General features: G+C 45.4%; 2 protein-coding genes across 2 annotated transcripts; one reads left to right on the top strand and one right to left on the bottom strand.

The window, feature by feature from the left end:
• Nucleotides 1-12,410: 12,410 nt before the first annotated feature.
• LOC308057411 (MAD2L1-binding protein-like) lies at nt 12,411-13,159 on the top strand (the record flags this gene model as incomplete). The annotated part of the gene is made up of 1 exon (XM_080411524.1): nt 12,411-13,159. The coding sequence occupies exon 1, from the start codon at nt 12,659-12,661 to the stop codon at nt 13,157-13,159; it is 501 nt and encodes a 166-aa protein (XP_080267650.1). The 5' UTR covers nt 12,411-12,658.
• Nucleotides 13,160-15,283: 2,124 nt separating this feature from the next.
• Nucleotides 15,284-21,482, bottom strand: LOC308057413 (epoxide hydrolase 1-like; the record flags this gene model as incomplete). Its single annotated transcript, XM_080411526.1, is given in 6 exon segments — nt 15,284-16,609; nt 16,611-16,644; nt 17,610-17,735; nt 18,063-18,171; nt 20,908-21,107; nt 21,478-21,482. Coding segments are annotated over 6 exon segments (642 nt in total). The 3' UTR covers nt 15,284-16,441.
• Between the last annotated feature and the right edge of the window lie 2,433 nt (nt 21,483-23,915).

Below are 23,915 nucleotides of genomic sequence, written 5' to 3'. Positions count from 1 at the left end.
CCCCTGGAGCACCACCCTTGCTTGGGAAGGCTTTATCCCACCTGGGTGTTAAGGCTTCACCCTTGGCAATCAGGGCTGGATGAGCACCACCCAGGAGCCCCTGCCCTGTTAGCCATGACCTTCACCCAGCCGGTGGCCAACACGGCCAGGGGCGAGTCTGTGGGGTAGGCCATGACCATGGCAAAGAAGGGACCCGTAGTCGGCTTTTGATGGCCCGTGTCTCATTTCACTGTTGACCCTAAGCAATGCCTTGCTTCAAATAGAAGCCATTCAGAGAGTTACACACCCGCCCTTTTCAGGAAAAATGCAGGAAATCAGAGACGTGTAGCAAGTTCTCTGTTGGCTGTTGTACACCGCAGCAAGAAGCAGCGTGGGTCCAGTGGCTAATGCTGGAAGGGGAATTCAGCACTTGTGGGAAAGGGATATAAAGGCACTCTTGTGGGCCAGGCTGGGATTGGGGAGCCTGAGTGGGTGTCTGGGGTCCCAGCTTTCCCGCAGTGCTGACTGTGGTGCCTGCTGCTTGTTCTTCCCTGCATCGCCGGCTGCATCCACCTGATGGGGCTGTGCTTGGGAAGGGCTCCGGGGGTGAGCAAGCCCATGGGAGAGGGCTGCAGAGAAGCTCTTCTCCAGACATCTACCAGAAACTGTGCAGAGCATCCGAGAGGATGCTCTGTGTGACAAGGGAAGGTGCCCGTTGGTCCAATGTATGGAGCCTGCAGGGCTCCTGTCAGGGTCCTTTGACCGACCCATCCTCCAGCCAGCAATCCAGGTGCTGGGGGGTCCCATGCAGGTCTCCTGAGGTACCCTTTAGCCCCGGTGAAGGTGTCATGCCTCAGTGTGTGCTTGCAGGGCATGTTTCCTTCCTGCTGACAAGGGCGGAATTGCAGTTAAATGCCCCTGGGCGATCCCGAGCCAAAAGCAGGTTTTTTTCTATGGGCCACACTGCTTTGCAGTCCATGTGTGTGGTTCAGCTCCTGCATGGGAGCTGAGGACACGAGGTGACCTAGCTCTGAAGCTGGCCACTCTTGCTCCAGGCAACTCCAGTTGCTTGCGTTTTCCTTCAGCTTCCCCAGCCTGATGATCTCCACTGTCACCTCCTCCCTGCCCTACGAGAAGTATCCCTCTCCCAGCCATTAGGACAGTGGCGCAGCACTCAGAATCCAGATCACTGGTAGAGAAGTAGGACAGAGGAAAAGAGAAGTTCTCCTTTGAAAGAAATCCTTCTTTGTCCTCCTTTAGCTACTAGTGGATGAAAAAAAGGGGGACAGAATTTCAGGCCAGCCACAGCACTGGCTTTCAAGCCTGAGCTTGTAATGTCATGGCTGTTCTGGAATGTGGTACAGTGAAATGAGAGATAGAAATGGCAAATTTTCCCCCTCAGAGCGGTCAAACGCTGGCAAAGGTTGTCCAAGGAGGTTGTGCAGCCTCTGTCCTTGGAGATCTTCAAAGGCCAAGGGCACACAGTTCTCTGCGACCTGCTCTAGGTGAGCATGCTGGAGCAGAGGGCTTGGCCCAGAGGACCTCCATGGGTCCCTTCCAACCCCACCCTCCCGTGTGGCTCTGTGCTTTGCTTTTGCCCTGGCAGAGATCTTCAGGGACTTTGCGTTCCATTTTGTGTTGCCTTAGGGCTACAATGTGCTGTGGTTTGGGGGCAACAAGGTTATGGTATGCCAGAGGTCAGGCGAGTTAGTGTCAAAGTGTGTTACTGTTATGGACAGAACCTGTGTTTTTTGGCCCTGTGTTCCTAGGGTTATGGCATTTTTATCTTGTCTTGCGATCTGTGTGGTTGTTTTTTTTGTGGAGAGTGCCTTTTTTCAGCTATTTTGCCTTTGTGGGGTTTGGATGGGGGCCTTTGGTTTGTGTATGATGTTTCTTCTGGTTGTTTTTCTGCTGGGCTGGTGGATGGTGGTGTTTTTTTCTGTCTTGAAACCATCGTTACAGGCCTAATATATCTCCTGCAGGTCAGGCAGTGTCACTTCTGGCGTGGTCTGACTCATTTCTGGTGAGTTGGTAGGTAGGTATGGAGGACTTGTGGTCCCTCCATGGAGGATGACTGCTAGAGGACTAAGAGGCAGATCTGTGGAGGGGTGAGAGGACTGCTGGCCCATAAGCAGTGACTGTCAGAGGATTAAGTGTACTTGAATTTACGTGGGCTTCCAAATTCATGGTTGTTTCTCCTGCCTTGCGGAAGAGCCATGGGAAGTCACCAGCCACACGGAAGGATAAAGGGTTTCCCACGGCTACGTGGCTTTTTGGGTTTTGCTTTTGAATAAGAAAGTCCTGTCTCTACATGAGTAGAACTATAAACGGTCAATTTTGCCAACTTTAGAAAGCAGGGAGCAGCACTTTTGTGCTGTGCCTCACATGGCGGCCAGGGCATGGTGAGAAACAGCAAGAGAGTTTCTTCCTGGAACCTTCTCCAGGGGAGCAGTGCTGCACTTGTCAAGGTGAGGGGTTTTTTGGCTCTATGCGATTGCAAATGTGAGGGGTTAATTTTCAGAACACAGCTATTAGGGAGCAGTACATTTGTGCTGTGCCTCACATGGCTGCAAGGACAGAGTGAGAAACAGCAAGAGAATTCCTGCCTGGCACCTTCTCCAGGGGAATAGTGCTGCACTTTCACAAAGTGAGCTCTGGTTCAGCATGAGTGCACAAGGTTTTGGTCAATTTTCTCACCACAGGAAGCAGGAAGCAGCACTTTTGTGCTGTGCCTCACATGGGTGCCAGGGCAGGGTGAGAAGCAGCAAGAGAATTCGTTTCTGGAACCTTCTCCAGGGGAGCTGTGCTGCCCTTTCTTAAGAGATACTTTTTCTTTTAGCTCTGCATGAGTGCACAAGGTTTGTGTCAATGTTCTCAGCACAGAAAGCAGGGAGAAGAAGTTTGGTGCTCTTCCTCACATGGCTTCCAGGGCAGGGTGAGAACAACAAGAGAATTTTTTCCTGGTACCTTCTTTATGGGAGGAGTGCTGTACTTTCCCAAAGTGACTTTTTTGGGCTCTTAACGACTGCAACGCTGAAGGATTAATTTTGCTCACCACGGAAAGCAGGGAGCAGAACTTTTGTGCTGTGCCTGACATGGCTGCCAGGGCAGGGTGAGAAGCAGCCAGAGAATTCCTTCCTGGAACCTTCTCCAGGGGAGCACTGCTGCACTTTGCCAAGGTGAGTTTTTTGGGCTGTGCATTATTGCCAAGGAAAAGAGGTCAGTTTTCTGACCACAGAAAGCAGGGAGCAGAACTTTTCTGCTGTGCCTGACACGGCTGCCAGGGCAGGGTGAGAAGCAGCAAGAGAATTCCTTCCTCGAACCCTCTCCAGGGGAGCAGCCCTGCACTTTCCCAAGCCATGTTTTTTGGTTCTGTATGGGTGTAAATGTGCTGTGTCAATTTCCTCACCAGAGAAAGCAGGGAGCAGAACTCTTGTGCTGTGCCTCACATGGCTACCATGCACGGTGGGAAGCAGCGAGAGAATTCCTTCCTGGTACCTTCTCCAGGGGAATTTCCCAGTTCCCGAGAGACTCCTGGCACTGGCTGCAAGGGGGCTCCCAGCCGAAGGGTGGGCCTGGGTGTTGTTGGGGTGGGAATTGGTGATGTCTCCTTTCCTTAGTCACGTTAACACTTTGGGATAACAAATGGATGCTTCGCTCCTATTGCTCTTTTATCATATCGCTCACAGTAACTGCTACTGGTTCCTTTTATCATATTGCATGCTATTTGCTTTTATTGCAATATAAGAAACTGCATTTGATATATTCCATTATTTGATATACTTGATAGATTTGATTATATTTGATGTGGAGTTCAGCTTTGCTGTGTATCCAGTCAGCCAGCAAAACATAATTCGGCGTAGTCGGCAGCGTACGAAGTAGAACTCTCTCTGTTTAGGAAAAAAAAAAATGTTCCTCGACTTGCTATTGTCAGGTGGGAACCATTGCCTTATGGTGTTTGGGCCAGAGTGGTCTGGTGGTGCTGGGCAGTTGGGCCATGCCAGGGACAGAGGGACGGGGGCAGGGGAGGGGGCGGGGGGAAGGGGTTTAGGGAGGGACGGGTGGGAATCGATGAAGGTGTTTAGGGGTGGAGCGGGGTGTGTGGGGGTGGGGGGTGGGGCAAGGATGTGTGTTTGTGGGAGTGGGTGTATGGGGGGTGGGGGAGGTTTGAGGAGGCGGGTGTGTGTGTATTGGTAAACCTGGGTATGGGGGTGTGGGGGGTGTGGGTGGGGGGGTGTGGAGGGTGTGTGTGTTATTTAGAGAACAGAGTGGGGAGCCTGGGGGAAGGGTTTTAGGGACGGACGGGAGGTTTGATGAAGGCCTTTAGGGAAGGACCGGGGAGCTGGGGGAAGGATTTTAGGGACGGACCGAGGGTGGGGGAGGGCTGCACCAGGGTCTGGGGGAACAGGTTTTAGGGCCAGGGCGGGGAGGTGGAGGTGGGGGATGATTTCAGGAACAGCCTGGGGTGGAGGAGGGTGTCAAGGGAAGTCTTTCAGGGTTGTTTGGGGGGAAGGATTTTAGGGACGGATGTGGTGTCTGGCGGGACGTTTGATGCCACTGTATAGATTCCACTGTATATACATTTATGTCCAGGGATTCTGCTAAGGGGAAGCTGCTGGCTCGGCAAAGGGACAAGATGTCTGAGCTCCCCAGTTGCCACGCTCTGATTTGGTGTGTAGCTCTACGTTAAACACACCTGCGCACAAAGGTTAGGCCAAGCTGACTCTCTAAAGCTGTTAGAAGTGACGAATTAAGGGACCTCTCATCCAGGGAGTCAGCCTTGGGAAGGATGGGGAACAAAGAATGGATGGGGGAAAGATCTGCGTTCTCTTCGGTGATGCAGAAAGAGCCTCTGGGTGAGGACGTTGTGGTCGCAGGAGGAGACAAGCCGATAGAGTGCTGCGATCCGCAGAATGTTGGTTGGAATTCGGACAAAGGTAATTGTTGTGGGGGGAGATCGTGACCTCTGACTCAGATAGCCCCCCGAGAGAGGGCAAGGCCCCGCCTGGGGAGCACGGGGAGCTAGTAAAAAACCTCAGCAGTGCTGTCTGAGGGTGTGTGCTCGTTTGCATTAAAGCAAGCAACTTGTAACCCATCCCGTGCCTGACTGAAAATGCATGTGTAATGCGCTATGAGTGTGCAAGTGCTCTGCTGTCCATAGTGCGTACCCTCGAGGAACTGGGTGAGCACGCTCAGAGGAAACATTCCCCCGTGCTCCCAGCACTGCCATAAAGAATGCCGGCCTTCTGAAACTTGCAAGCAAGTCTTAGAGGGTTTTTCTCCCTGACCGACTTTATGGTATCATTCCCACCATACTGGAGAGAGCAAATCTTTTTCTCTTTGGTGGTGAAAGCAGCTTGGGGAGCGTCACTGAAGTGCAGCACTATTTTAACCTCAGGTCTAAAGTGCCACCGGTCCTACCGTGGAATACATCCTTCCTCAGGCTTTCAGCAAACGGAAAGGATGCATCAAACCCACCCCACAAACATGTCCTGCACTTTTTTTATCTTTCCTGGAATGTGGGGACATGACCCTGCTGGGCCATCAGTGCCACCTGCCTGGGAGCCAAGATGGTGCCTTTACATCCCAGGCTAAGGACTTACCTTCTTTTTTTTCCTTTTCAGCGACTTTAGAGCCATTCTTAGGGAGGCTGGTTAAGCTGGTTTACTGCACAGCTGGTCGCCAGTGGAGGGAAACGGTAAGCTCCGCTATTGCCTTTGGTGTTTACTTGTTACCTTGTCGCTCGTTTGAGTGATCTTACCATGCCCCGGCAAGCAGAAGCTATCACGGCACTTTAGGCCTTGGTCTAATAGTCATGCAAAGCAATATTGAAAGTCATTCTGAGATCTGGAACAGGCCCCAATGTGCATTTTATAAAAGTGCATCTTGGCTGCTCTTTATCTTTGTATGGTTTTTTTCCCCGTTTCTCCAGACTGTTGAAGCTCTGAAAGGTGCCAATGAGCTGCTCTCCCTCAGTTTGCTCCTTTGCCTTTGGGGAGTGCGTTTCATGTTTTCTTCATGGCTTTGCAGAGGAGAAAATCCATGAATACACCACCTTGTTTTTTTCACCTAAGCTAATTTCAGAAACTGCCTCCTTTAACTTAGACATGAAACTCTTCTTAACCTCTTTGTGCACTTGTAGAAAAGCAGGGTGGGGTGGGGGGTGGGGGATGGGGGTGTCTTCAGGAAGTGCCCGCAAAAGAGCCTTTAGGAGACCCTGTCCCTTGACTCACATGTGGGGTAGTGAAGAGTCTGAGAAAGTCACGGGTGTTTTGGTGTTCACCAAAGCAGGTTTTCGTTTTGGTTTTTTTTTTTTCTTATTTTCTTTTTTATCTTATGTAGCTTATGTCACCAGGTAGTGACAGCCCGGGGGTGACAGGAGGGGACAGCAGGCAATGGCAGCCTGGAGGGTGACAGGAGGGGACAGTAGGTGGGGACAGGCCTGGGGGGTACAGGAGGGGAGAGCAGGTGTTGAAAGCCTGGCGGTGACAGGACCTCAGGCGCCAGATCATGGGCCGCGAGAGGCTGAAGGCAACTCACTGCGACCTGCAGGTCACCAACGCCCAGACCATGGAAGGTGCGTGGGGCCAGCGGGCGCGGGATGCGGGGACCGGCCGGCTGGCGGTGGCGCAGGTGGCCAGTGAGGCGGTTGGGCCGCGGCCGGCAGCGGTGACTTGTGCTGGGGCCTCAGAGCTGCTCTTCCGTGGTTGTGCGCTGGCAGCTGGCGTCAGGGCTGTGTGCGCAGCCAGGCACAGCAGCGTACGGGGTCTGTGTGCGACACCGCGCGTGGAAGAGGTTTGGTTTCTGGGACCCTTCTAGGTAAAACGATACGGAAATGTGGGACAATACCTTGTAATCACAAACCTGCCAGATTTCTTTGAAAGCCGGCAGAGAAGGCTGAACGTGATAGAAAAGGAGTGGATGGCTAATTTGAAGGGGAAAAAAGTGGGTTTGGTGACTGAAATTTGTCTTCAGCTACTTTTACTCCACCGCATTGGAAAAGTGGTGCTTGGCTGTTGCAGAAACTGCTCAGTAGCAACGTTTGGGATCAAGAGTGTATCTGTGAGTGAGAATCTATGCAGACCCTGGAAAGCCATCTTGTAGACGAGCGTTCTGTCTAAAGTATACTTGGCATTTCTTGCCAATACAGCTTCTTTGCTACACCAAAGACATTTTCATTCAGATGCTATTGGGCATCATTTCTTCTTTTCTTTCAAACGGTGCATTTTTTTCCTGGTACTGCGTGTTAGACGGTGTCAGGGCAATACTGAAGTTTTATGGCAGATCACTTATGGTGAATATACCTAAAAATGTTCTTCGAGAAGCCCTAAGTTCTTTTGAATCTCAGAAATGGTGCTTGATTCTCAGAGACGGTAATGGTTTCGTATTACTTAGCGTGCTGTTTCAGTTTGGTAATCTACCATCTGGCAAAGCTTGCATGTGATTAAAGACTTTGGGATATGACAGAAATAAAAAGACTTGGAAACCATTTCCATTCCTTAAACATTCAAATTTTACCGGGTGTTTTGTTTTGTTTTTTTCTTTTTTTCCTGTGGTTCTGTGACATTCTCTCAACAGTCTTTTCTTTACAATGTGTACTCATAGGTGTTTTCCCTCTTCCTGTTTGTTGTATTAAAACTTAAACAGGATGACATGCCTGCCACATGTGGTAACTGTAACTTTGGCCCCAGCCTTTCCAGTGGTTGGACCTAAACACGCTGTTTACCTACAGATAGGTAAAGTATGTTCAGGAGAGTATCTGTGAGGAGACTTAACAGCACGGTGTTAGGGGTCTTGGGGGTGTTACGGGGTCGCGTGTCACACGGCGGTAGAGATAGACATGCAGGTAGAGGCAGATGTACAGGTTGTGACACAGATACTTACTGGAACTTCTGTAAGGGTGTCTTCCCTGTGGAAATGCAAAAATCCCCCAGTGGTTGTCAGAGCAAAGCTAAGGAATACATTTCAGTGTCATACACGTGTCTGCCAGATTTTGGGGTTTTATACATAACCGTGAATTTCCGTTTTTGTTGAACAGCATCTGCGTGCCTAAAGTCACCTTCAGAAGATGAAGGAAAGAACTCGGCCAGGATGTTCTGCCTAAAGGGGGTTCTTGGAGATCTTCCCTGTGGAGATACGGTCGTGAGTTTTATAACTTGGTGCAGGAGTCCTGACTAAATGGTGACATGATCTTGGAAAGACCCTTCAGTGAACCTTGAGTGAAGATGGCCAATTGTTCAGATTTTTCCGGGCCGCGTGATCACAGAAATCTCGTAATAGAAGCAATGCTAATAGAAGCTGAAAGTAAACAGGATTTTAAACATCACTGGGGGGAAAAAAAAGAGATGGTGGACTCTCTTTGAAGATGGTGGGAAGGCAAAATGGATGGTTGGGATGTGTTTGAAAAGGTGGGAGGCAGGGTGGGGGTGTCCTCTTCCGTGCTCGCTATTATAGAGACATGTTCTAGGGTTTTGTAAGCTAACAGGAGCAAAAGCAATGAAAGTTAGATCAGGAAAGAACCTCATGCTTTAGCAGACACTGCTGTAGTGACTTTAGAGACCATTTTGCTGTTGGCGTTGAAACGATTCCAAAAAAATGGGAAAGATTTTGCTGCTTGTGTTTGACTATCAGACCTGAAGATTTCTGGAAAGGTACCGTGAGATGATGAAAGCATGACGCTGTGTGTAAAATGTTGCTTTTCTATCTGTAAAGGGATTCCCTGAAGTGCTACGTGACGACATGTTAATATCACTCTTACAAACTGACTGATGCTTTCTCTGTATTGATGTTGTTTCCAGAATACACAGATGATAATGCCCTGATTCCGGGGAACTCATCGGTAACTGTTAGGGGAGTCCCTGTTAGAGGAGTTAAAGCTACCGGCAAAACAGACCTTGGGTAAGTAGCCATAACGCGTTGTGTTCTTTGGGAGGGGTTTCAGTGTGTTCACCTTCTTTGTGGCTGTTGGTTTACGGAGGCATTCAGGGTGTATCTTTCTTGTTAAAGCTGCTGTTAACTTTTGTTGTGGCAGGGCAGATTTGAATGTATCTGTCCCAAAGCAGACTTAGATTTTTCAGCCCGCTGGGACGTGGCATTCAAGCTCCAACAGTGGTGACTGTTCAGATGTTTGAATTGGGTTTGTTCTTGGGCTTGGTTTTTCTGAGAGTCAAGTTCTCCATCCTGTTTCCTCTATGCAGAGAGATCCCTTATTGTATGCTTTTGCTTGTATTGCTTTTAGAGTAAACGGAGAGACACATTGCAGTGTGAACTGGTGATTTGTTCCCATCTGCCAGCAGTCCGAGTCTCCGTGTTTGCCTGCTTCCTTTGTTTGGGGGAGGGGGGCAGGGTATTCTTACACCCCAAAGCGGGGTGTGTGTGTGGGCTGCATACTGTCTCCAGAGGAAAGACTGAGAGTGGCCAGCTGGCAAACCGTGCAAACAAGAAGTTTCATTCTTAAGTGCTTCCTATTAGATTCCTAAAGACAATGTCTATGTCGGGCAAGAGAAAAAGAACAACATCCTAAAGCGTATTGCCTTTTGTGCCAGGACGGTGAAGGAACAGTTGATCTTTTCCAAACCTGAAGCTCAGAAAGCAGTTGAGCACTTTCCCAAATGTTAGTAGTTACCTTTCTAAGTTTGATTTCACCCTAAGCTGCTCTCTGTGCTCCAGGTATTACTGCTGTATTCCTCAGATTTATGGAGGACAGAGAATCTGATTACAATTGCAGATACTCAAATGTAAGCCTGACTACAGCATTATCGCTGTCATCGATGTATTCGTACAGTTCAGTTCTGTATCAGCTGCATCAGCATGGTTTGAATGCTCATGTTTTCAAGGCTTCTTCAAGACAGACCTCTCCTCCACCGTTAGTAGATATTATTGACTTGTGGTTTTGCCATGTCTTTCTAATGTTAGTTCTCAATAAATAGAGTGTACTGGCGCGTTACAGCGTGTCTCAAACAAACAGTACAGCAGCATCCTGTACCCATGAAGCATCTGCAAGCAAAACCCCCTGAATTTATGTGGCTCCCCTGTAAGCTTTGGGCATATTACTGCAGGAGGTGTTGCAGTGCTTTCAGGCGCTACCAAGACTTTCTGGATGCCACAGCACTGTGCTTCTAAACATGGCCTGGTTTGGGGGGTTAATTTAGGTGGGGATGCTTAGTGCTGTCTTGTCAATATAGCCTCCATTTCTGGTTGGATGGCACCCTCTCCTGGTGTTGGAATGCTGCCCTAAAATGAGAGGCTAGGTGCCACTAGCATCAAAGATCCAAGAAATGCCTGCACGTGGGGGTAAGGGATGAATGCCGCTGCTCTCCTAAAGTTGCAAATGGATCGGGCAGGTTAACTTTCTATTCCTTCAGCTGGAAACATTATGGAAACAACTGGTAGAGTCGTTAGTGTTTGGGAATGCTGAACGCATGGTGTCACGGTGGAGAGGCCTTCAGAAATGCGTTAGTCACCTTGTAGTATCTTCCTCAAGGCAAATGGATGGAGAAACCCTGGTGTGGTAATCTAAAGCACTTCCTCATGTTCAGGAGGTACGTGGCTGTACTTGCGAGCCTGGTGGTGGTGTAGCAGTGGCAGGAAGAATGAGCCTTTCTATTTGTGCAGGACCGGCACAGCAGCCTTTGGGTTGCCTCTGCTCGTGGGACGCTTTGGATGATGTATGAATTGTTTGTTAACTGATGGACGGTTGCATGTTTGATTCATGAGTAGCATGCAGGTACAGACCAATGAGTATGTGGAATCTCGGCAAGGGCTTGTGTGTCATAAGTGTTTCCTAAAATATTGTAGCATGTTCAAGATGATCCTAAAGTAAATTCTGGTAATCCAGGCTTTTTTTCTTATTTTTTTAACACAGGCCTCCTCGACCACAGAAAATCCTTGGAACTGCTTTCAGGTGATGTTTCTACTGCTATTGGTAGTCACTTTAGGCTAGAGGATAGTAGGTACCTGAACACAGTGCTTGGGCTTCCACAAAGAAACACTTTTCTACAGACAACTGTTCTTGTTTTTTCAGGGGAGTGTAGAAACCAAAGTGCTCTATCTGGTACCTGTTTGTGATAGTGGGGCTATGCAGATTGCCTGAAGGTGCCTTCATATTTGGATGGCTGACTATTTAAGAACCGAAAACTGTAGCACAGTCTTCACAGTTTTGAGACTTAGAGAGCAGAAAGAAAATATGTGAGGACTTCTTCTTGCACTGCTGTATTCTGTATCTTAGAGTAATTGGGGACAAAGAAGGAATGGGATTTGGGGTTTTATTTCAGTTGCACTGAATGTACCAGGAGAGCACACTTTATGTATAGAAATAAATTTCCGTATTCATAAGACTATCAGAACACAGTGTTTTGGTGTTCAGGTTTTATAAACTGTTTTCACGGCTTTATGTTGGTTACGAGTGCTTTATTTTAAGTTCTGATCATCTTTTTTTCTTCTTCTAGAACTCAAACTGAGCCAGCGAGTAGAACATCAAAAGAGGTATGTAAAGACACAAGCTGAAACTTTTTTCTACATGCTGCACCTAAGTCTAAGAAATGTAGTCTTGTACTAATTCTTTTATATATGTAAAATATAAAAGTTGTTATAAATTGAGACCAGAACGGATCATAATCCGATTAAAATTTTATTAATTATAGCAAGTAGAATATGAGCAAAAACAGCGCTGGACGGCAGGGGAGTCTGCGCTCCACCAACTGCCGTGCTGAGCAGTTCAAACAGTCCCTTTTTATACATCTTTACTTCCGTGTTCATGAAGTAGTGGAGGTACTCTGCGCATGCTTCGGTTGTTGTTAGGGGGTCGTTTTCTGCCTCCTGGTGGTCGTTGAGGCCAAAGTAAGAAGTCTTCCTCCTTCGTCCCATAGTTGACCCCTCACTCATATGTCCTTATATGGGGTTGTTTGTCCTGTTTCTGTCTGTTCCTGGACATCTGGTGGTTATCTTGTCTTGCACAAGCGGTATCTGGTTTAGTTTGTGTAAGCGATTGCGGTTATCCTACCTTACACAAGCGGTGTCTGGTGGCTGTTTGCATAAGCGATTTCATATCTTTTGCTGTCTGACCTTTACATTGGGCTTAACATAAATCTTAATAAACAATACCCTAGTCCATAGTTTCTCACATGTGCCAAACACTTGTAAAGTGCAGTGCAGTTGTAGCTGTATCCTTAAGTGTTACCACAACTTCATTAAAAAAAAAACAAACAAAAACAACCCACAAACAACTAAAAAAACCTTTAGGTTAGGTGGCTAAAGGTCTCAAAAAGTTGCTGTTTATCTCTTGTTGTTCCACTTTGTGCTCAAAGCATGCCACTGCTTTGTTTGTTACTCAAACAACTTGAAGAAAAAAGGCTGGTAGGTGTTTTTTGGAGTGATAGCTGATCTTTAAAATATGGAGTTTGTAATTCTCGTGGACATTCCTCAGTAGTGGGGTTCAGATTTAAACTGAGTAGCTATAGGGCAGCCATTTGTGTTCATCTTGGGTCTCCTGATTCCGTACGTGGGTACCTGTATCTCTTAAAAGGCACATAAACCCTTGAACCTTCCTTAACTTTCAGGGATGGGATGGGCCATGCTTTCTGAAGGGTGTGTTGGTACTAATGTTTCCTAATAATGAAATGTGGTGATCTTTCTTTGCTTTGTTTTCCAGGATGGAGATGTGATTAAGAAGCCACCCTCCATGGACCTGGCAAGCAAGAAGTGCCAGCAGGTGCTGACAGAACTGGAGGAAATGTTCCAGCGCTTGGAAATAATGTTTAGTTTGACACTGGTTCCTCGGGTTCTTATTCTACTTGGAGGCAATGTCATGAGCCCCAAGGAGCTCTATGAGCTCAGCTTGGAGGGTATCTGTGAGGGCGGTGCTGAGGAGAGCCTGAAAACTGCATCCTGCGTTCACAAGCTCTTTCACTCGCTCTTTGTTGCGGATGTCTTCAGTGAGCTGAAGGCTCTCCCTGTCATGGGCACTGTTGTTATGCTCCAAGGACACCATGATTGTGGTGTTGATTGGTTCCGGCCCAAGCTCAACTATAAGGTGCCGACTCGAGGGAGGAAACTAGCTGTTAACTTGTCCTGCGATGGAGACATCAACAGAAGTGCCTCGGCTCCTCAGCATGTGACCTCTACTTGGGAGGACTATGTCTGGTTTCAAGCACCAGCGGCGCTCAAAGGCTTTCACGAATGACCCACACTCTGTAGAACTTCAATGGAATATCGAATAACCTTTGGTGCCGCTTTAAGCGATAACTTTATCAAATACAACTGTGTATTCTTGTCTGTCTGGATCCTTTATTCAGGGCGTCTACTACCTTCCTGTAGTTGAACCGTGTCCATCTGTTTTCATCTCCTGAATGGCTGTTGAAAGCAATTACCCTTTAAGGCACAGCTGCACAAAGATACAGTGATTCTTTGGGGACCTGAGTTATGGTACAGGAGACTAATTGGCGCGTTGGGAGTAAAACTTTCCTGCTGTGTACTTGCTGAACTGGCAAATACTGGATAAACCTTTTCCCTCCCGAGTTTTAATGTGGCCATTACTAAATTAGCTGATTGCTTGGGACTCTCTCTGGGTAATGTACATGACTATTAATACACTTGGCCTTTACTAAAAAGGCTATAGCCATTCTTACCCGTAAAAGGAGACCTTTGTAGTCTGATCAGGCTTGAGTGAGTACTCGAGTGTTTGCCTATCTATTTGATAAAATTAGACTTCTCTATAACTCAATTTCAGTTACTTAATAATCCAAACAAAGAGTGGGACTTCTGAGTAATTGGGAGGTCTTGTACTGGTGACAAAAAGAGATTGATTGGCCCTGTGGAAGTGGGGAAGCACGTCTTCCTATTTTTTTACTAACCTTTAGCCCAACAGCCTTGACGGTCAGTTAGATATACAGTTAGAACTAAAATCAAGTGGTTTCTGCTCTAACCCTCTTCAGAGGAAGTTAGGACTGCGGCGAATGAAGAGACGGGACGCAGCTTGATGCAAGCAAATGTCAACTTATTGTACAGAAGCACGAGTTTCTATACACTTTCAGAAGCTGCGCGTTTGAAACAGATTGGTTCTTGAAGCTAAGCCTTGCATACTAGGCAATCCCCGATTGGTGGTTAGCTGCCATCAATTAACAGCAAGCTGTTACTTTTCCTTGGCGCCATCCGTCCCCCACTCCCCTGTGCTCTGTAAACATCTCATCATGTTAATTGTTGTCCAGACAAGCTCGAGCACATTCCCCTCAGCAAACTGACCGCCACGCATGGTCCTAGTTTCCAGCCCGCTCCTGCATCTCCCCCTTCCTGTTGCACAAAAAGAACCTTTGAAACCGAACGAGTAAAAACAAGGTATAAGTAATAGAACAAATAAAAAAGCAACTAAGACATATTATCAACGTCAGAATAACCCACTGTCTCTGTTCCGTACAATTTTACAATTTCCCCTTTTTGTTTTTGAACAGCTAGTACCAGGTTTGCCATGTTCTGCAGGGCCCTTGCAAACATGACAGCAACCAAGGTAACAGCAAACAAACAATACTGCCAATTGAGTGAATGGATGCCCCAAAAGGCTGACATCTTCTCAGATTTTGGTAACATGTTGCTGCAATGGGGCGCCTAAAATCCACGCAGCACATACCATCAAAATCCTCACAGCCATGTCCTTGAACCAACAACAAAAAGCAGTGGCAATTTTGACTCACATGCTTAACTGCCTACCAAACAAGGTGATTTAACTCTTTAATGCTTTCCCTGCTGTTATTCCGGATAAGAGAAGAACTGCTGCGACACGTTCCCATCACAGCCTCCTACTACATTAGCATCTACAGAAAGACAATGATCGACATTCAAAGTGTAAACAGTATCATCTTCTTTTGGATTAACATTATACATAGGTGGAAGGGCACACCAAACAAGAACTGGTTCAGTCAAAAAGTTCGAAACATAGCATGCCTTCTCTGAACATACCTCTGGGGTCATTCCCTTCGTTCCCTCTTTTTTTATGCAAAGAGAAACACTTCCACCAAAACAGAGAAGCCCCTATTTACATCTCTGAGCCCGGACACAAACCGCAGCTGTATGCGCCACCAGGCTCAGGGCAGGAATCATTCATGCAGTTACATAGCTATATATCTCTACAAGCGTGCAGACACCTATTAAACACTAGATAACCATGTTTATCTTTCCTATTCTCCTTCACAATACCTAGCTGTTTCTCCCATTAGTTTCCAGCCCGCTCCTGCATAGGACTCCTGTCCCAATATGCTAGCTTGTTCTCACTTAAGACAACAACAATAAAAGTTAGTTTTTTGCTTGTTTTTACTTCTAAGTCTTAGACTCTTCAATGTTTATGAAATGTGAAGAGGCGGTGAGGCGAGTGTGATCAAGTTCAGCACTATCTTTACTTGTCAAACTCCTGTTCAAAGTCAGAAGGTATTACTTGGGAGCAGAACTTGAGCCCTTTCTTCTGGCCTGGTGTCTAGTGCAGAATGGGAGAAGGAGGGAGGGTGAGAAACACTTGAGAGCTTTGAACAGTGTGTCAAAACTAGGTGTCTGCTGGACTTAACCTTCAGTCAGCTACTTAGAAGTGTCTGTAATGTAGTGAGCTTAACAGCTCCAAACAGCCCTATCCCATTTGAAGAGAAACTCGAGCCTACTGGTAGCAAGGTTGCTTGCAGCTTCTTGCTAGCAAAAATTGCACGATGGTGTGATAAGAATCGTTTGAAATGAGGGTAAAGGTTGAAGTAACCTGCTACGCTTGGTGCATATTTTAACTTTACCATTTGGAATGGAATGATAAAGAACGAAGAGGAAATTAAGTTGGTATTTTTGAGCTTGGAGCACACTAGGAACGCTGTCTCTGCCTTGTTATCCATTAAACATCTGTTTACATAGTGTAGTAGCTGCTAAAGCTAGCCGTAGGGGGAAAACCTGTTAGAATGAAGAAAGCTGCCTTGTGTGCAGCTGCCCACTTGAATATGTAATTCCTGGTCTCTTGAATGAAATATAACTTGAACGTAGGAGTGTTTGTGCTCAGGAGATCAAAACCCTTTACACTTCCACCAAAGCTGCTTGTAATGCATATTTCAGACGCTAGCACTCAAGTGTTTAAAGAAGCTTTTAAACAGAAGCCTTCGTTCTAAGGATCAAGGGGCTGGTTTCTTTCTACTCTCTTCCCCAGATGAGTGCAGTGTTACTGCAGTAAACCGTTCATGTATTCTGTTACACTTGAACTATGAGTGCAGCAATGATACGGTGCCAGGAGTGAAAGAAGACAAGTTGCTTACTTTGGGGTTTTTTCTTTTATTCTTTAGAAAAGCTTTAGAGCTTCATTAACAATTTTAGTACTGTAATGATTATCAAAATGAAATGTTGTTTTCTCTATGTGATTACATTGGATTTATTTGATCCCTCAAAGTAAAGGTTCTGCTGGTGGCAGAACAACTTGCTTCTGTTCTGTATATGTATCTAAAGTGCATGTTCACAGCTGTTCCACCTTTCTGACAAAGTGCATGATGTCTTGTGCCAGAAGCTTTGGTCCCTCAAAGGCAGCAAAATGCCCTCCACGTGGCATGTAAGAGTAAGTGATGATGTTCTTGAAGACCTCCTTTGCCCAGACCCGTGGTGTATGTACTAGCTCCTGAGGAAAAAGCTGCAGTCCCTGTGGGAACATACACTGCAAACCTAGAGGACATTAACTAAGTGCCTTTTTGAAAAAAGTCCTGGGGAAATTCTATAAAAACCTCCTGACTCTAGTAATTGCCACAGTCAGCTGGCAGAGCTTCACCGCAGCGACACATTTTGTGGTTTGTACTCTGCTGAAAAGCTTTGCTTGTATTTGAGTCTCCTTGAGTATGAGAATATTATACCCAAAAACGTAAAGTAGAGCCAACTTCGCACACGGTTCAATCTTGAAACGTTTCCTATTTTTAAACTTACCTTGTTTTACAGTTTTGCGATAAATGGCAAGACGCATCACCTCTTTGTGACAGTCAGAAATGAGCCTGCTCAAGTTTACTTTAGAATTTATAGTACCAGCGTAACGAATGAGTTGAGGAAAGGTAAGCTGGCTCGGTCTACAAAGGAAAAGACTCTTCTATTTGTTTGTGTGATCAATCACATGGAATTCCGTTCTGCAGCATTTTCTGGTCAGCCTCTCTTATAGTCATCTTAAAGTCAGTGGCTGTTAGAAGGTGCTTGGTTTGTTAGAAGGTACTGCTCTCCAGATTGCTTCCCCAAGTTTGTGCTTAACACTTGTAGTCGTTAGTTTTATCCACCACTAAGCCGTATGCTTCCTAATTCAGTTTAAACGTCTCTCTTGGAAATGCTCCTGATTTTCTGTTTTGTTTTAACTGAACTGAGCCAGAGATCACATTTGTTTGGTGACTAAGTATATAGACCTGTATTTTGAACACAAGACTGAATATAGTTTGATATGTCCGCTGCATTGTCTTGGCTACAAGCTACTTTGTGTGAATTACAGGTTCAAAAGAAAAATGACTCAACTATTTTTATCAAAAGAAAATAAGAACTTAGATTATTTTTTTTAACAACTTAAGTTTGCTGTTTTAAAGTAATCTAAATGTTTATACAGGCAAACGTGGTTCAATCTCATTTGCAAATCTTTCTTACACCTACCACTTCATTACCTGGCATCACCTGTTAGACCAGGGTCCTTGGAGATGTTCTCCTTGTAGAATCGCATTGAGGACACAATGGAGGATGTCACCCAATAAATCATCACATTGGCCAAAAGCTCATCAAGAGTGTATTTGCTATTGATAGAAAAAGATGAAGACGTTTCATTGGAAGCTGTTTCTCAATACGCTATATTGGGCTCATGCCCTGAAGAACAGTTGTTCTTGTTCTCCACTTGTTTTCAAGCAGCAAATTAATTGGCACCCATGTGCCCAGAGCAAAACTGCCCGGTGCTGAAGCAGTAGTTTGCAGGCAGTCTGCTGTGAGTTTACACTACTACTTGTCATGTGTAACCTTTCATGCTCAAAATTCAGCTTTGGCCAGTCTTTTACCTATCTCCTCATTAGTTACCATTGCTCATTCTTTTAATGAGTCCTCTCATGGAAGAGCACCTGTTTTCTTACCTTTCCAAGCCTCCATCATCTTTATGCAGAAATGATTTATCTCTCCAGGTAGAGAATTTTTCCAATATATATGCAGCAAGCCCCCCAGGGGAGTCATTCAGTCCACAACCTAATTCAAGAGAAGAAGAGAACCATTGCAGTTGCCTGGCATTGCAAATACTTCAGTGGGAGTTAAACTGGACTTACATCAATTCTTCAGAGTTTTCTATGAGAATTCAGTAAAGAGTGCGTTTTACTAGCCCTGGTAGTACTTTATTCTTGAAAAGTTCACCCCAATGGAATTTTGGCTATAACTGACAGCACTATAAAGTTGAGCAATTCCTATACAAAAGAAAATAGGAGTTAAGAAAATCCTCTGGGCTTCTTGGTAATGTGTGGCAGAAAGAGCAAATTCAGATGTAAAGGGATTACACTCTGAAAAGAAATTTCAGATAAACTGTTTGGGAGCGCTGTCCTGCTTAGGATGGCTAACTGGGACCCTGAGTGCTGTTCACTTTCTATGTAATTTAAACAACAGTGGAGTGTTGTGTATCTGCTATCTGCTCCTGCCTTTGGGGAATGCTAACAAACATTATAAACACAGCATATTATATCTGTGTTTTAACCTGTAAAACGGGTGGGGATTACTTCAGCAGTGGTAGAGCTTGCCTTGGGAAAATTCCTGTACCAGACTCCAGGCTGTAGTTTTACAGTATCCTTAGAATTGCCTACTCTCAAGTGTATTTTAGTGTGACTTTAGCACTGAATGACTGCGTAGAAGATGATGCACAATGTGATTTCAATTTAATAGTGGACATAGTTAATGCAAAGTAAGTTTGTGCATTGGCACAACAGTTTCCCTGTGCTGTCAGGCCTAAAGTGATTTGCTACACATCAAAGTCATGTAAATGCTTTGACCAGCAAAGGTAGGGCAGGCTAAAATGTGCCAGCTAACATATGACCCGTCTGGAGGTGAGCATTTTCTGAGCTGAAAGCTGTCTCCGAATCACTGTATTCAACTTTCATGGACTGGATGCTCAGAAATACCAGTCTTGTTTGCAGCTTACTAATGATTCAACCTGTACACATCTTAGGTACCACAGCTTCTGGTGAGTGAAAATACTGTAGCTTTGCTTTAAACCTGCCTAATGAGAACTAAACTGATAATATAGATATTTTTTGAGACTAAGCAGGGAATATGTATTTTTTCCCCCTATTTATTTTCTACCTTTCACAATTTTAGTGTGCTACAAAATCCCTGCTCTTCTTTTTTTCCAGGTTAAAGAGTCCTAGACTATGTACAGTGCTTGTAGGGAAGCTGCTTGGTCACTTTAGGGTTCTTTTTCTCCCCTTCTTGTATTCTTTTGATTATAAAATATATTAATGAAACAGGGGTGGAACAGATTCTAAATATCATGGATTTAGTGTTTTGTCTTACTCTCTTTTTGCTTTCTTTAAGAGTTTGTAAGATTCTCTTAAAGTCTGAGCTGGCTGACGTTTCAAAGCACTGTCCTTGACTCTTGGATTCTCTCACATAGCAGCAACCAAACTAGAGCCCATCGTGATTTTCTTCCTCTGCTTAAATTGCTTTGGACTTTGTTGACATCAGTTTTTATTGGCCAGTTTAATCAACCAGTCACTTAACTGCAGAGAGTTACAAAACCATTTATCTTTAGATTAAACCAAACCCTGGATAGGTGTCAGATTTTCACTTAACCATTCACTTTTATCTGTAGAGAAATTAAGATCATATTGAAAGGTACGGGTGCCAGCACAGATTTTTGTGATACTCTCTCTCCCCTGGAACTTGCTTACTTATTTATATTCATGAATTCTCATGTTAACTAGTTATTAACCCATGAACTTAATCTTTTTCTTAAGGCAGTTTAATGTCTTTAAGAACACTGGGGGAAGGAACCTCAACAAAACTTTTTTTGGAAATTAAATATGTTCCATTACTAGGTCCACAGCTTCTTGATCCTGCCAGAGCTCTGATATTTGAAGCACGATTTCCCTGTGATATTATCACCTGTAAATGAATTCTCCTTTTAAAAACATTTCTGCTAGTTTTCTGATCAGACACTAGACATACTGGTCTTTGTTTTTCTGGGGGCTGTCTTCATTGTTTGGCTTTTGAAAAGAAAACCCAAAAAACCCCAACCTGGTATCTGGTTTGTCTCCTTTTATTTCTCTGATATTGCAATCAGTTCAAGCAACAGACTAGGCATTAGCTGACGTTTCACTTTGAGTTTCCTCTTTTCCAGTTAAATGCCAGGATGGGGTGCTATTCCTTCTATGGTCTCCGTACCTGATGCCAGTCTGAGACAGCTCTGCTGTCTTTCCTGATGAGGGTTTATTTCAATAAAGGAATACCCCATAATCTTTGATAATATTATACAAATAAATCATGTAACTTTTCTGAGATGGCCATACCTTTCTTCAGACTCCTTATCTACTGGTCCCACTACATCATGCTTCTGGCTTCAGGTATTATGGCTGTGTCTACCTTTCTGCAAGATTCACATTGCACTTGCTTATTTTTCTTGTTTTCACCCACATTTATTTCTAGAAGCTTCAATTTCAGGGTCCTGTGCTTTACTTTAAGAGGCATTTTGCAAAGGGTTTCTTTGCCATAGAGAAGTGGTATGCCATTTAACAGACCTTGAAAAGTGATATTTGTAGTCTCCGTCTTTCTTTAAGCGGTTCCTTTTCACTTCCTTTTACACAGCTCTTGTCCCCATGTCTTGCATTCAGTCACCAGAATTCACTGCTTCTCAGACATGGTTGGCTTTTGTTCAACTATGTGTTTATACGCCTTAAGCAGTCAGTATACAAAGTTCATAGTGATATAGAGAAGGTTCATTACCTGCAGTGTCTGGTTTGGTGGCTTGGATGTGTAAGTATCCAGACTCTCGCAATAGTTCATGTATATTCTTCTGGATGAAAGGATACATACGTCGAACATCTTCCCTAGTAAAGCCTATGAGCCATGGTATATAAGCCCCAAGCATCACGAAAATCATCCTTCTCAAACCTTCTCTGCCAGCGAAGATAAGATTCACAGATCTGAAATCAAGTTAATGAATAGAAGGTTAAATCAAGCCATTTTCTGTTTCCAAATTTTCTAGAAAATAAGTCTGACGGGAGCTGTAATAGAAGCATTTCACTAAGCCAAATACATAAGCCCTTCACATTTATCGTGATTTCCAAAAAAATTTGGGAGAGTTAAAAATGGTACAGCTGGTGCCATCTCCATCCAGGAAAGTCCTATACTTCGTGGTACTGATCAGCTGCTGAAAGGCTGAGCTCCTTCCTTTTCTCCCTGCCAATTTTAAATTTATCTCCTTCCTGATTTAGAATGATGATCCTTGAGGTCTCAAATCAAAATGCAGCAGAGCTTACTTCCATGCCTAGTGAAAGAGAAGCCAAACAGCACTCCATTTTTCTCTGTACAACTCTTCCCTAGATAAGGGAGGCCAACAGCATCCTGGCTTGTGTCAGAAATTGCGTGGCCAGCAGGACAAGGGCAGTGATGCTGTACCCAGCACTGGTGTGGCTGCACCTCGAATACTGTGTTCGGTTTTGGGCCTCTCACTACAAGAAAGATGTGTCCAAAGAAGAGCAACGGAGCTGGTGAAGGGTCTAGAGAACAAGTCCTATGAGAAACAGCTGAGGCAACTGGGCTTGTTTAGTCTGGAGGAAAGGGGGCTTGGGGGAGACCTTCTTGCTCTCTAAAACTACAGGAAAGGAGGTTGTAACAAGGCGGGTGTTGGTCACTTTTTCCCAGGTAACAAGTGAGAGGATGAGAGGAAATGGCCTCAAGTCGTGCCAGGGGAGGTTCAGATGGGATATCAGGAAAAATTTCTTCACTAAAAGGTTTGCCAAGCATTGGAACAGGCTGCCCAGGGAAGTGGTAGAGGTATTTAAAAGGTGTGTAGATGTGGCACTTAGGGACCTGGTTTAGCAGTGGACTTGGCAGTGTTAGGTTTATGGTTGGACTCAATGATCTTCAAGGTCTTTTCCAACCTAAATGCTTCTATGATTCTATGAAATTTAGAAAGCGTGAGAATGCAAATACCACTGTCAATGCAAAGCACGTGAATATGACTGAATGCACAGGGGTGGGGATACCCCTGGAGAAAACAAAGCAGAAGGCGATGAGAGGCAGGGCAAACAGAAGGCAGGACCCGGACCGTGGAGCCAGAAGGTAGGGTAAGAACTGGAGAAACCTTCTCTGCACTGATTCCCTTTGCTACTCACTGTGGCAGCATCTGGGCCATGTTTGTGGTAATAAGAGATCCCCAGTCTTCTCCCTGTAGGTAGTATTCTTTGGAGCCCAATCTATTCATCAGCTTATGAAATTTCCGAGCAGTTGCTTTGCTGTCAAAGCCTGTAGGTAAAGAGAAACAGAGGAAACCTGTTTGTCTTGGTGTATCATCCCCTGGCCAAAGATCATGGTCTGACAGAGGCACATGTTTATGCTGCTGTGTAAAGGCACAGTGTGCTATGCTGCTCTGCCTTGCTCCTTGGCAATACAGTGAACACAAGATGGAAATTCAGTGGAAAGTGGATAAAGTGGAAAGCAGACCTGGTTTCCAGCTACCATTACCTTCCAGATCTCCACAGCCAGCCCCAGAGCCTCAGCCACATGGGTGTTAGTGCAGAGCCAAGCATCTGCATTCACAAACTGCATTCCCTGGTGAGGGCCAGGGATGACTGAGGCTCCAAGAACCTGGCAATTCCAACAGCGCCTTTTCATCGCTCACCTTTCTGGTGTGGTGCCTCAGAGAAGCCATATCCTGGGATGGATGGGCAGATGACCTCAAACACCATGTCACCCTCATTCAGGCCATGCTCAGCTGGCTCTGTGAGTAGAGCGATGGTCTTGTAGAACTCGTAGAAGGAGCCAGGCCAGCCGTGGACCATCAGCAGAGGTTGAACAGCTCAACTGTGAGGGACATAGGAGGGCTTCACGTGGATAAAATGGATATCAATCCCTGCCACACATCCAGACAGATAAATTAAAGCCTTAGTTCCATCACAGTTTCTGTTCCAAACTCTGAAGAAGGAGGGTGGCAAAACTGTGATTAGCATTCACAGCAGAAGGTACACAATCAACCCATGGCAAGAAGATGCCTAGCTGAAAGGACATGCCTGGTATTTTACCTGTGTCTCATCTTTTACTTACAGACAGAGGTATTGATCCCAGTCCCAGTTACTGGGGTCACAGGAGACTGAGCATCCACCTCCTGAGAAATTGGTCTTACAGTATATAAGTACAGCTGCACTTCAATGCATAGCATAATGCAGCTAAGACACGTGCAAAAACATGACTAAATTACAAAATGTGTGGGTGATAAAAAGAGAAACATGGAAAAAGTAAGCGCAGGATATAAGTTTAACCTGCAGATCACTTATCTAAAGTCTGGCTAACCTCACCTGGCTAAACTGGGTGGTGGTGGTGGATATTCCAACCTCAGGGCCTGGGTAAATTTTACAGTTTTCAAAGGTGGCTTCAAGGCAATAGCAGAAGAAAACCTCGTTGTTATTTAGTGCAGGTTCAGAGCCAGATGAAGCCCATCTTCAAGCAGATCTAATCTTATCACCACTGTGCAATGATCTTAATCTATAGAGGGTTACTAATAACATAGCCTCCACTACTGATCCTTCATTAAGCTGTTATGCACACTGTTGTCTTAATAGAGTAACCTCTTAAAGCCCCCCATTCTCTCTGTGCATTTCAGAGTGAGACCTGCTCAAGCCACAGAGACCCCCTCACCTTCAATGGTGGTTTGGAAATGGGGATATTTGTTCAGGATTTCCACTTGCTTGCGTCGGTCAAACGGGTTCCTCCAGTAGGCCACCACCTTCTGC

Source organism: Falco punctatus (genome assembly GCF_963210335.1).
Source record: "Falco punctatus genome assembly, contig: scaffold_58, whole genome shotgun sequence".
Classification (NCBI taxonomy): domain Eukaryota; kingdom Metazoa; phylum Chordata; class Aves; order Falconiformes; family Falconidae; genus Falco; species Falco punctatus.
Note: the sequence above shows the minus strand (reverse complement) of the source record. Positions and strands in the feature narration are given on the sequence as shown.